Source organism: Triticum urartu, chromosome 7A, assembly GCF_056163025.1.
Source record: "Triticum urartu cultivar PI428250 chromosome 7A, HENAU_Tu73, whole genome shotgun sequence".
Taxonomy (NCBI): Eukaryota; Viridiplantae; Streptophyta; class Magnoliopsida; order Poales; family Poaceae; genus Triticum; species Triticum urartu.
In genome coordinates this window covers 191,149,141-191,163,166 of record NC_141879.1, presented here as the reverse complement: position 1 = coordinate 191,163,166, position 14,026 = coordinate 191,149,141, and the positions used below count along the sequence as shown (strand labels likewise).

Here is a 14,026-nt window from a genome sequence, read left to right as displayed (position 1 = left end):
GTCAACCAATTTTATGGTAAATTTTTAAAAGATTAAAAAAAGTGGTAGTGTTTTGTAACCCTAGCCTGTAATGTGGTAGTTTTTTTGCTATATACTCCATGACCGGCGTTAATTGCACACGCAGTTGGAGCATTCTGAAAAGACATGGCGTGAATCGTGCATCGGTGAGGACAGGGGCCAACAATTTCTCTCTGGGCTGAATCTGCTTGCGGCTGTTAACAATGTCCGTGAAGGTAAATTATACAGTATTATGGCGCATAATTTCCGTGGGCATGGTTCAAATAAATGCACCCGGAAAAGAAATAGGAAGGACTTGTAATACTCAAAATCAAGAATCACAATTAGCACGGCATCTATCCTCTACATTTTCAGCACCGCATCATGATCAGATTGACGGAAATTTCCAGAAAATGAAAGCAAGCGGGAGCTGCAAGTTTCAGATAACTGACGGGAAACTGAACTGGGGACATAGTCGGATTCAGAAAAAAGGAAATCTTACGCGTCCTCCATCGCGTAGTGCAGCGGCTTTAAATATCAGCAAAGACCACCTGCGCGTACCACAACACCTTCCCGATCCCGCAGACAAACCTCTCCCAAATCCCAGTCGCGCGCCCTCGATCGACATCACCCTTTCCTAGCTGCAGTAGAACCCTAGCAGCAGATCGGGCAGCCGCCGGCCGGGATGGAGGGGCTCGACGTCGACGACATCTTCCACCACTACCGGCTGAGCCCTACGGAAGTGGACGCCGTCACCTACTACCTGCCACGCCTCCTCTCCGGCGAGACGCTGCATGCCGTCGACAAGCTCATCCACCGCGTCGAAATCTCCGGCTGCGAGCCCAAGGATCTGGCCGCCCGGTACGCGCCCGTGCCGCAGGCCGTGAGCAGCGGCGACCGGTTCTTCTTTACCACGTGCAAGAGCAAGAACGGGAGCAAGCTCCAGAGCGTGCGCGGCGCCGGCGGCGGCACATGGACCATACAGAAGACCACGGAGATTTGCCACGCGGGAGTCAAGGTCGGCGAGGTCAAGAACCTGTCCTTCAAGAAGAAGGGCAAGTCCACGGGCTGGGTCATGGAGGAATACCGGTGCCTGCTGCCGGAGGCCACCGTCTCCGACGGGGTGAAGGTGTTCTGCAAGATGCACTTGGCTCAGCATGCTCCTGACGCGGCCCGCCAGGAATCGGCCGCGTACAAGCTTCAGCAACAGCAACCAGAGGCCGTGACCCCGAGCACGCACGCGCAGAAGAGGCCAGCGCCGGCTGCCGCCGCCGATCCTCATCCGCCGCGCCCCAAGAAAAGGATGCGCGGTGCCGTCCCCGTCCGGGCACCTGCCACACCGTCGTTCTTGATGTATGATGAGGCAGCCAGAGCAACGCATGGCCCGCTGGCTCACACCAACTTCCCTGTTCAGTATGCACAAGCATCATGCGAGTCCACTACAACATCCAGCCGCTCCGACGTTGCTCAAGCTCCTGAGATTTCCTCCCAGTCAGATGTGCTGGAGTCCACCCAATCACAAGAGGCTGGCTCAAGCATTGCAAGGAGCACAACTGAAAAGGATGTCTTTGAGCCATTGGGGCCTATTTCCGATTTGCCGGATTGGGAGGAATATGGTTTTGATCTTGAAGAACTAATGAGAATGATGGAAGACGACCCAATTGAAGTTGAGCCAATCACTGGAGCCAACTCTCGCGTGGAGATGGGCCAACAGGAACCTCTGTACCTGGATGCCTTGGACCAAGGCGTGCTGGAGGGTATGCTGCAGTCCGATTACCCTGCCTTCCATGATGCTGACAAGGAGAAGAGGTACAATGCCGCGTCGGATCTTGACGCTCCATCGCTTCAGGGACAGGACCACTTGTTCAAACCGCGGCCGTGCTCCTTCGATCCATTTGAAGAAGCGTGGAAGGCCGAAGAGGCGCTCGAGAAGGAGAAGAGGTGCAATGCCGCGGCCAATCTTCATGCTGGAGGGCATAGCAACTTCTTCTCGCCTGCAAGCGTCTACTAAGTCCGATGTTGATTTTTTTTTCAAAGTGTATACGAGGATACTCACTGGCTGATGTATTAGTTCGTCCATGTACGATCGCCACGGATGTACCTCTGAGCAATTTGCTCCACTTGTTCATGCAAGCTACTAAAACTGTTGTTGTTCTTCTTGCTCCTGTGATGGATTTTCTGAACCTTGCATTCACTGCTGCACCAGTACTAATTCTGCTCTGTTTCCTCTGATGGAACATGTTAAAACTGCTCTTATCTTTTTGTATTAGGCTATAAGATAAGCAGTTATGATCTAGGCAACCGCAGATAAGTCGTAGGAGTAACTATGTTTGTAAATCAAAACAGTTTCACTGCTCTTGATAATCTGCAGAACAACTACAAGTTCATAGGTTGCAGAGCAGATTCAAGATGTGGCAAAAAAAATTTGTTCTGTCAATTTACAGTGTGGAGTAAACAGTTATTATAGTGTCAATGTTGATGATTTACAGTGTGGAGTAGTCATATTTTCCTTGAAATCTAAGTGCAATTTGTCTGTCTTGTTGCCAACTGAATTTACAGTATGTAAGTGGTATCTAAATCCTGCAGTATTTATGTTCATGACTTGCTGAACTATGTTGTCTTTTTTAACAGTGCCTTGTTCTAAATAGTTGTATTTTAGCTCCATAGTTCTGTGTAATTTGTTCCTTGATTTTCTGTCATCTCTGAATTTTGCTGTTCCTGTGCTTGCTACTCCTTAATTCACACATGCACAGGAGGTACAAGAGGTTAAATTGAATCTAACCCTCCAATGCTATATATTTTGAACTCCTTTCTGAATTCCCTTTTGTTATTTTTAACTCAAACAAGTACCCAGATTTATAAAGATCTAGTGAGCATTGCCAATGCTGGAGAGGGAGTGATCTGAATAGGTATATGTCAATATGTGACTGGTCTTCATTAATTTTTCTCTCTAACCCTTTTTTACAGTACAAATGATAATGAATGATATTTTCGGACTCTGCACTTGTTGATCATTTAAGTCTGAACTTTTCTGTTAGTTTCGGATTTCTTTTGTAGTTTCATTGACAATGCATGAATCCCATAATTTAGTTGTATTTTTTACTGGGCCGATGGCGGAAGTTGTGGGGCGTCGGTCGGTCTACAATGTTGTGGGCAGCAAGGCAGGCGTGCCTACTGGAGAGGCGGTAGAATGGAGGAAAGAAGGAACTGGTCACAATCCTTATTTTGTAGCTTGCCAGTTGAAACAAATACAGACCTCAAAGCAGCAACTGGTGCATGTCCATGTCTGAAGTCTGAACCTCCTTTCAGGAATGCTACACTGAATGGAGTTTGAGTTTCAGCTTCTTATCCCATTATTAGTCTAGAGCTCTAGGCCCATTAGACTCCTCAAATGCAGAATTCAGGTCAGGCAAGCGGACATGATTATTGCTAAAAGTTTAGACCATCATGTATTCATGTGTATGGTCAGTTGTTCGGTTTTGGTGTGGTTCCTTGTTCTTAGTTCGACTACTGGAATTATCTTTAGCATGCAAAATCTTGTTATATTTGAAAGTCATATATAGATGGTACTATGTGCTTACGCATTTAGAAACTATTAAGTATTTGTTACCTGAATTGTTATATTATTTTGCGTTACTTTTTTCGCAAATACGCGAAAGCTTGCGTGTCATTCCATTGATAGAAGGAGTCGAAAGGGGTACAAGGGTAGCCACAGATGTACCTCTGAGCAATTTGCTCCACTTGTTCATGCAAGCTAAAACTGTTGCTCTACTTCTTGCTCTGTGAGCTTGCAACGCTACTTCTGCTCTGTCTCCTGTGAGTATAATCTTGTTTTCCGTGTCTTGGACTGGAATATGCCGTTTGTTCATAAGCATACTATAGGTGCAGTTCTGATCTCATGGAGAATTTGTAAGTTATGTGTCATTTGGTACCATCTAGTTTTATGAACATATCTCCTCCTTTAATATACGATACACACACTCGTGCGTATTCTAGAAAGTTTTATGAACATATATCTAGTTGACAGTGAACAATAACGTACTAAAAAGCAAAGGTTGATGCAGAATCACCATGAAGTAATACTAAAAAGCAAAGGTTGATGCAGAATCAGCATGAAGTAATCTAGTATTGCATACTACATCATGTGGATTGATTTACATTGAGAAAAAGAAGGATTTAGACTGTTACTGACACTACATCAAGCTACCCTAAGCGTTTAGTCGAGTAATACACATCACTATTTTCTGTAGCTGTGTTTCCACGCCACGACGCACTACAGTTTGTTTTCATGAGTTGCTCAGGCCACTAGTGAGCCACCCCTATTTTTGTCAACCTAGTGAGCTTTGCATTCCTTGTGCAACTGGCCATAATTGTAGTTACATCTTGTTGTGGTGTCATGCTAGTTACTTGGCGTATTACGTCGCAGTAGTTATCATATGAAAAACTTCTTTGTCGGCGCTGACAAAACTGCTGAGCTATTTAATCCTCGTATCTTTGTGATTTATGCATCTGCTGTTCATCTGGTAACTGTCCTCTGATACATCAATATCAAGAAATGCCCCCAGTATCTGAACCATCAAGCTACCGGCTGAAAAGAAAAACAAGAGTCGATACTCTCGCTGTGGGAACTACTCCCCCTTAAGGAAATCTAAGACGTTAAAGATAGATCAGTATTCTGCAAGCGAATGGCCAGCTGGTTCACGCCTGGGATGGCCAGCTGACAAATAAAACCCGCTCCACAGTGCTCATGGCCATTCTATGGAACATCTGGAAATGACACAATGCAATGGTATTTCGAGCCGAGCACCAAGGCCTTCACTCCATCGCCGGGGTGGCTGCAAACGACCTCCACCTTTGGGCGCCAAGCATTGAGCAGAGTCCGTTTTGGTTTACATTAATGTTGTCAAGTTGTGGTTTAGCAATAGGCATAATTTCCTATCAAGTTATTTCTTTTGAATATATCGTTGTTTTTAAGCTTGAAAATTTCTATGTGCAGTGAAATTGTATCTAACACTTGTATGCAAAGGATAAATGTAAAACATGTTAGATAACTCTTGGTGTAAATTGGGATTTTGCATCATTTGACATCTAAGGGGGTTTTAAAGGGTTTGAATTGGTACTTAAGTGCTTCATAAAACCAAATTTTATTGACAAAGACAAACATTTTCAAGCACTTCGGGTTTGAAATATGACTTGTGGCATTTGGCATCCTAAAGCCTTGATTGGAATGTCGTTTCCGGCGCTTTTTACACTTGTAAAATACACAGACCGCGATCCGTCGTTTTGATTCTCAGCTGGAATTAGCACACGACCGGTAAGATACACTTGTAAAACAAATACAGGTGTATAAAAATAAACCGATTCGAAGCAGGATCTAAGTGGTTGCTAAAACCTAATTTTATCAACACAAACAAATATTTTCAAAGCATTCATGGTTTTAAATACTCCCTCCATTTACTTATATTACAAGGCCACTATGAAATATACATTTTGCATCTATATAAGGCCACTAACAGTAACCGAGGCAAATTTGATGATATTTTCTTATACTAGCAAATTGTTTAATATTTGCATGCATACAGTCATAATGACACTCAGCTACTTCCTCCACTCAGCTTTCTTGCATGTATGTGATGTATTAATAGTCCCAGTAAATAAGAAGATAAGTTAAGTCGCAAGACATGTATTGAAGTTTATCTTGGTACCTGTAATTTAAATTTGTGGCCTTGTATATAAAAATGGAGGGAATAGGACTTTGTGCCATTTGGTGCAACGGGTTTTAAATTTGCTGCCATTGCCACCGTAAAATCAAAAGGTTGACGGTGTAAACTTACGGCGTGGTCATCGTGTGCGCACCTCCGGACTGTAAGAAAACCGAAGAGTGGCCACGTAAGAGTAAGCCTTAACTGCACTGTGCAGACGTGCTATTGGGTTGCACTATACGAACGTATGTCCAGCAATTATTTATCATTAACTAGCAAATCTACTATGGTATCACGTTCTGTTTAAAAGATTGTTAAACTCCAGATTAATAGCATCCTGTATGGATCGATCATCGTGTGCTACCCAATGACCATTACATGCTAATTACAAAAAGAAATGACCATTACATGCTTGCGTACGTGCTTCCTCCGATGGAGAGTAGCCGGCGGCAGAACAACCGCACCATCACCCAATACACGGCCGACGACATCCGCGCACAGCTGTGGCATGTGACAGGTAAGGAGAAGAAACACTGGATATACTCCTTTCTGAAGACCTGTTAATATACAGGCTGCGTACATCGAGGTGTGCTTAGCTGATGAATGCTAATCGTCAATGAGTTCACAACGCCAGTGTAAAATACCTTACGCAAATGTAAGAATTCTCAGAGCAAGCAACACATCAGATTTATCAACAGTTTGCAGTGCGGGTGTAAAATACCTTATGTTAATGACAGAATTCTTGGTGCACATAAGACCACACCAACGTTTATAGAACACAGATGGGCTGTGGTTTTTCAGATATATGTGAAATCGTAATTGTCCAGCCATATTAGAAACTGCAAGATGGAGCAATCCCTGAAAGTAAAAAATAAATGCTTTTCATATGAATTCTGAAACACCCAAGCATGGTCACCAACTTTTCGGTGCTGGAACATCTGACGTCCATTGGTAGCATGCTTCTTAAGGAAAAAAGAAAGATTCCTACAAGATCTTAGGAGAGAAGAGATTTTTAGGTAAACAAGAAGGGCATATACTCAGCTCCATCAGGAGGAGACCACCACAAACACTGCAACCTATAAACTCACCAGTTGGGAATAGAAGGATTGGATGCAAGTTCCTGTCAAAACCAAAACGAAATCCACGGATTAATGCTCCTGTATCATATTGACTACCACAAGCATACGGATGGTGTGAAAATGCATTACCAGCAACCTAGAATTGGTATAATTCATCACAATGATCCTTTGAATAAATGTGTGAGAGCAAACACACCATCATCTGTATGGCTCGGTAGAATTAGAAGCTAGTAAGATCATGCACACCCAAATTCAAATTCACAACACTCTGCCTGCCAACATTTAACAAATAGAATTATGTTTAAAAATTAGAATTAACCACATACAGATAAAGTATATTATGTATTCCATGTTAAGAATTTCTAAAGCTATATTCAGATAAGGCATAAGAATAAAAATATTCACTGATTGACACTACTTCTCTAGCCGATAGACAGTTAGCCAAATATAGACCTCCCTGGAAGGAGCAAATCGACCACTATTAGGGGTAAAAGGGAAATTTTTGTCTTCGGTAGTTAAGCCAATACAAATCAATAGTAAGGGAAGAATGAGATTGACTAATTGATGACCGGTACCAAGTAACTATCGTGGCTTACTGTATGAATTGGGCGGAAACACATCTTTACTATCAAAAGTTAGGTTTATGCTAGTTCAACAAAAACAGTTTAGAGAGACAGCCAGGAAGAGGGTCCAGTGTATGTGTACCTGGTTGCAATTGAAATAAATCTAACTCGAGACTGGTGATAACCACGAATTTCTCCAAACTGCATGAAACAAGAAATTAAAATTAATCATATAACATGCTTTTTTATTTTTGAATTTCATTAGCGTACTGAATAATTAACATTGGTCATGCCAGTGAGCTGAACAGAGAATAACATGTTGTACACACAAGATAAGACATTAACACTAGGTAATTGACCAGAAGAAAGGATAGCGCCCTTAATTTAAAGGGTCGCTAATTTGTATTGCTTATTGACATATGTGCAATGGAAACAGATCATTTAGACATCTGCTCACAACCTGATGATTTTCCCTGTGAATAAATTCAGCCAAACAGATTAATCACATGCCTTAATCATATTACGAGCAACTGGTTTAATTATTGTTAAGTGGTACGTAAATACACCAAGGGGAACTCCCAGTCACGGAGCTCGAATGGTAAGGACGCTGGCCATGTTTGAAGGATCAAAAACTAATTAACAAGGTATATTTTCTCATCCAGCTTATGGTGACAATATATTCTTCTGTGCCTAACCGTGAGTACAACGTACTTGCCATTTTCTCTCCTGTGCAGCATTGCCTCGTCTCCCAAGTCCCTTGCAAACATCTTCTGCTCTGAGATTTCTTGGCAGAATTTCAATCCTCATTTGCCTAATAAATTCACAAAGGATAAGGCTGGTGTCATCACTTCGAATCTTATCTTAAGAATAGCATAAAACTAAATTTCGTGTAAACAAAATCCCGCTCTGATTTGAAGCTCGTAAGTTTGTGCGTATTTCCACTAACAAATTCATGGAGAAATAGTATTGTCACCTAGGTACTGGCTGGTTCTTTATGTACATCATTACTAACATTCAGAAGCATCATTCATAGCTACAAGGTTGCAAATTCGTGCAATTTTTTGAAGGTGAATTTTACAGAAAAGCAAAATTGCAGAGAGAATTCACATGCCCCATGAGAAACAAAAATCGATCTCAACTGGATCGAAGTTTGATGTTGTAGTGTTGTTCATCCTTCTCCACAGTTTGATACAACTCACATGGCCTCCCCCCTCCCCTCCGGCATTTGATTTGAAGGGGATTGCAGGGCTTTGTGAGGGATTAAATCCCATGTAAGTCAAAATACTCCCAATCCCCTTCAAACCCGTCCAATCCCCTTGGAGAAGGGATTAACTGAACAAGCCTTCCTTGAATTGATCCTGCCTTCGGACGCCCGTCTACACCATAACCCTCTTCCTTGCAGGTACTACACAAGCTCTCAGTATTTCTTTTATTTCATTCCTTGGTCTCCCTTCCTCTTCCCTTGCCCCCCAACCCCCACCCCCTCCCAAAAACCAGTAACCCTGACCTAGAAATTCATAAATTAATGGAGGATGAGAGAGGAATAATAGGAGGAGAGACTTCTTACCGGCGGGAGGACCGCCAATTGTGGAGAGGGGCGTCGGAGAAGTCCGTTGTCGCAGACGAGCTTGCGCTGCCGCGTGAGAGAGGGAAAGTGAAATACTCCACACGCGAGAGAGGTAGCCATCGCCTCCTGGTCGTCCCTCCGGCGTCGTCGCTGCTGCCGCCTCCGCAATGGCGAGATAGGAAGGGTCCGGTGGAGAGAGGAACACCGGCGAGTGATAAGAAAACTGCTCGCATGTTTTTTAGTATGATGGAGTGGGCTAGCTCATAGGACCAGCCAACAGTTTCCATCACGTAAAATTACATCGGTGGAATGTGATTTTAGGTGACCATCACTTGACTCGATCGACCGGGGTGAAGAATTACTTATTCTTCACCCTGGCTTACTAATAGATTTTCGCGCTATTCGTCACCCTGGGCGAGGAATTCTTATTCCTCACCCCACCCATCTCCCACGGCCAGGTTGTAGAGCACTAGAGCGTAAGAAAGGAAAGCATGTGGGGTAAGATTACGGCTGAAAAGGAACCCACACGCCACAACCACTGCCACTGCCACCGTAAAATCAAAAGGTTGACGGTGTAAACTTACGGTGTGGTCATCGTGTGCGCACCTCCGGACTGTAAGAAAACCGAAGAGTGGCCACGTAAGAATAAGCCTTAACTGCACTGTGCAGACGTGCTATTGGGTTGCACTATACGAACGTATGTCCAGCAATTATTTATCATTAACTAGCAAATCTACTATGGTATCATGTTCTGTTTAAAAGATTGCGAAAGTCCAGATTAATAGCATCCTGTATGGATCGATCATCGTGTGCTACCCAATGACCATTACATGCTAATTACAAAAAGAAATGACCATTACATGCTTGCGTACGTGCTTCCTCCGATGGAGAGTAGCCGGCGGCAGAACAACCGCACCATCACCCAATACACGGCCGACGACATCCTCACACAGCTGTGGCATGTGACAGGTAAGGAGAAGAAACACTGGATATACTCCTTTCTGAAGACCTGTTAATATACAGGCTGCGTACATCGAGGTGTGCTTAGCTGATGAATGCTAATCGTCAATGAGGTCACAACGCAAGTGTAAAATACCTTACGCAAATGTAAGAATTCTCAGAGCAAGCAACACATCAGATTTATCAACAGTTTGCAGTGCGGGTGTAAAATACCTTATGTTAATGACAGAATTCTTGGTGCACATAAGACCACACCAACGTTTATAGAACACAGATGGGCTGTGGTTTTTCAGATATATGTGAAATCGTAATTATCCACGCGTATTAGAAACTGCAAGATGGAGCAATCCCTGAAAGTAAAAAATAAATGCTTTTCATATGAATTCTGAAACACCCAAGCATGGTCACCAACTTTTCGGTGCTGGAACATCTGACGTCCATTGGTACCATGCTTCTTAAGGAAAAAAGAAAGATTCCTACAAGATCTTAGGAGAGAAGAGATTTTTAGGTAAACAAGAAGGGCATATACTCAGCTCCATCAGGAGGAGACCACCACAAACACTGCAACCTATAAACTCACCAGTTGGGAATAGAAGGATTGGATGCAAGTTCCTGTCAAAACCAAAACGAAATCCACGGATTAATGCTCCTGTATCATATTGACTACCACAAGCATACGGATGGTGTGAAAATGCATTACCAGCAACCTAGAATTGGTATCATTCATCACAATGATCCTTTGAATAAATGTGTGAGAGCAAACACACCATCATCTGTATGGCTCGGTAGAATTAGAAGCTAGTAAGATCATGTACACCCAAATTCAAATTCACAACACTCTGCCTGCCAACATTTAACAAATAGAATTATGTTTAAAAATTAGGATTAACCACATACAGATAAAGTATATTATGTATTCCATGTTACGAATTTCTAAAGCTTTATTCAGGTAAGGCATAAGAATAAAAATATTCACTGATTGACACTACTTCTCTAGCCGATAGACAGTTAGCCAAATATAGACCTCCCTGGAAGGAGCAAATCGACCACTATTAGGGGTAAAAGGGAAATTTTTGTCTTTGGTAGTTAAGCCAATACAAATCAATAGTAGGGGAAGAATGAGATTGACTAATTGATGACCGGTACCAAGTAACTATCGTGGCTTACTGTATGAATTGGGCGGAAACACATCTTTACTATCAAAAGTTAGGTTTATGCTAGTTCAACAAAAACAGTTTAGAGAGACAGCTAGGAAAAGGGTCCAGTGTACGTGTACTTGGTTGCAATTGAAATAAATCTAACTCGAGACTGGTGGTAACCACGAATTTCTCCAAACTGCATGAAACAAGAAAATTAAATTAATCATATAACATGCTTTTTTATTTTTGAATTTCATTAGCGTACTGAATAATTAACATTGGTCATGCCAGTGAGCTGAACAGAGAATAACATGTTGTACACACAAGATAAGACATTAACACTAGGTAATTGACCAGAAGAAAGGATAGCGCCCTTAATTTAAAGGGTCGCTAATTTGTATTGCTTATTGACATATATGCAATGGAAACAGATCATTTAGACATCTGCTCACAACCTGATGATTTTCCCTGTGAATAAATTCAGCCAAACAGATTAATCACATGCCTTAATCATATTATGAGCAACTGGTTTAATTATTGTTAAGTGGTACGTAAATACACCAAGGGGAACTCCCAGTCACGGAGCTCGAACGGTAAGGACGCTGGCCATGTTTGAAGGATCAAAAACTAATTAACAAGGTATATTTTCTCATCCAACTTATGGTGACAATATATTCTTCTGTGCCTAACCGTGAGTACAACGTACTTGCCATTTTCTCGCCTGCGCAGCATTGCCTCATCTCCCAAGTCCCTTGCAAACATCTTCTGCTCTGAGATTTCTTGGCAGAATTTCAATCCTCATTTGGCTAATAAATTCACAAAGGATAAGGCTGGTGTCATCACTTCGAATCTTATCTTAAGAATAGCATAAAACTATCGTGTAAACAAAATCCCGCTCTGATTTGAAGCTCGTAAGTTTGTGCATATTTCCACTAACAAATTCATGGAGAAATAGTATTGTCACCTAGGTACTGGCTGGTTCTTTATGTACAGCATTACTAACATTCAGAAGCATCATTCATAGCTACAAGGTTGCGAATTCGTGCAATTTTTTGAAGGTGAATTTTACAGAAAAGCAAAATTGCAGAGAGAATTCACATGCCCCATGGAAACAAAGATCGATCTCAACTGGATCGAAGTTTGATGCTGTAGTGTTGTTCATCCTTCTCCATAGTTTGATACAACTCACATGGCCTCCCCCCTCCCCTCCGGCATTTGATTTGAAGGGGATTGCAGGGCTTTGCGAGGGATTAAATCCCATGTAAGTCAAAATACTCCCAATCCCCTTCAAACCCGTCCAATCCCCTTGGAGAAGGGATTAACTGAACAAGCCTTCCTTGAATTGATCCTGCCTTCGGACGCCCGTCTACACCATAACCCTGTTCCTTGCAGGTACTACACAAGCTCTCAGTATTTCTTTTATTTCATTCCTTGGTCTCCCTTCCTCTTCCCTTGCCCCCCAACCCCCACCCCCTCCCAAAAACCAGTAACCCTGACCTAGAAGTTCAGAAATTAATGGAGGATGAGAGAGGAATAATAGGAGGAGAGACTTCTTACCGGCGGGAGGACCGCCAATTGTGGAGAGGGGCGTCGGAGAAGTCCGTTGTCGCAGCCGAGCTTGCGCCGGACCTTTGCAGCGCCCACGTCGCCTCCAAATCGCTGCCGCGTGAGAGAGGGAAAGGGAAATACTCCGCACGCGAGAGAGGTAGCCATCGCCTCCTGGTCGTCCCTCCGGCGTCGTCGCTGCCGCCGCCTCCGCAATGGCGAGATAGGAAGGGTCCGGTGGAGAGAGGAACGCCGGCGAGTGATAAGAAAACTGCTCGCATGTTTTTTTAGTATGATGGAGTGGGCTAGCTCATAGGACCAGCCAACAGTTTCCATCACGTAAAATTACATCGGTGGAATGTGATTTTAGGTGACCATCACTCGACTCGATCGACCGGGGTGAAGAATTACTTATTCTTCACCCTGGCTTACTAATAGAGTTTATATATATATATATATATATATATTTGTAAAACTAGTAATGGCGCACCCCTAGCAGGTGCTCCATTAGTAACCAGTGTTATTAATGGTGCATTTGTAGGGGGTGCCCCATAGATTCACCCAAATTAAGTGGTTAAATTACCTTTTTTTGATAGGTAAGTAAGGGGAAAGCTTTCTTTATGTTGTAGATCTACTTTTTTCTTCCTCCAACAACGTGCACGTGCACTTTTTATGGCCTAGCTAGATCTACGTATGTTTGTGGTGTTGCATATATGTTTGTGTTTGCAGGTACCGATATTTGAAATGCGATAGTTGCCAATATTTTGCCGGAATGTTGATTCATTTCCGTTTCGGCGAGAATTCGGCACTATGCATTCTTTTTTGTCCTATTTTTAGGCAAAGTCATGCCAAATTTTTTCTTGGTTCTAAAATATCGTTTTGCTCTACCCTGCAGGTGACCATGGTCCGCACGATGACCAAAGGCATCATGAATAGGTTTTTGAGGTCCGCGAAGGCCGAGATGCTTCAAAAGAACGAGATGGAGATAAGATGTCCGTGTCGAAGATGCAAGCTGAAGAGCCTTATTGCGGACCTGGATTCCGGGCAGGTGCGGGACCACCTGCTCTTGTGTGGTTTCATGGATGGCTATCGGTGGTAAGGTGATGAAGATGACTATGAAGTCGTCCATGGGGGCCGGGCAAGAAATGAGGAAGGGCAGCAAGACAACCACCGCGGCGAGGGCGGGCGAGAAGATGAAGAATCTCCAGGACATGATCACGACGGTGATGCCTGACATGATGATGAGGAAGATCAAGACGAAGGGCATGATCATGAAGATGAAGATGCCGGAGCAGACGACGATGGACCATCGATGGGCTGGGTGCAGGACCCTCATATTCAAGAGCTGCTTCTCAAGCAGACTGATAACGCAAGAGCTGCCGCCCGAGAGAAAGCCAAGCTGGATCAACTGGAGATAGACACGGTTACTCCATTGTATGAAGGATGTAGGCCCGAGGATACCTGCTTGAAAGTA

The 14,026-nt window shown here is 43.3% G+C and overlaps 2 protein-coding genes across 2 annotated transcripts; one reads left to right on the top strand and one right to left on the bottom strand.

Moving 5' to 3' along the window:
* Positions 1-583: 583 nt before the first annotated feature.
* On the top strand, positions 584-2,008 carry LOC125518622 (uncharacterized). Its single transcript, XM_087535615.1, has one exon. It carries the CDS (start codon positions 683-685, stop codon positions 2,006-2,008), a length of 1,326 nt encoding a protein of 441 aa, XP_087391741.1. The 5' UTR covers positions 584-682.
* Positions 2,009-6,998: 4,990 nt separating this feature from the next.
* Positions 6,999-9,195, bottom strand: LOC147958936 (uncharacterized). The gene is made up of 4 exons (XM_087533243.1): positions 8,909-9,195; positions 8,053-8,152; positions 7,484-7,542; positions 6,999-7,050 (listed from the first exon to the last, which is right to left on the bottom strand). Exons 1-4 carry the CDS (start codon positions 9,193-9,195, stop codon positions 6,999-7,001), a joined length of 498 nt encoding a protein of 165 aa, XP_087389369.1.
* Between the last annotated feature and the right edge of the window lie 4,831 nt (positions 9,196-14,026).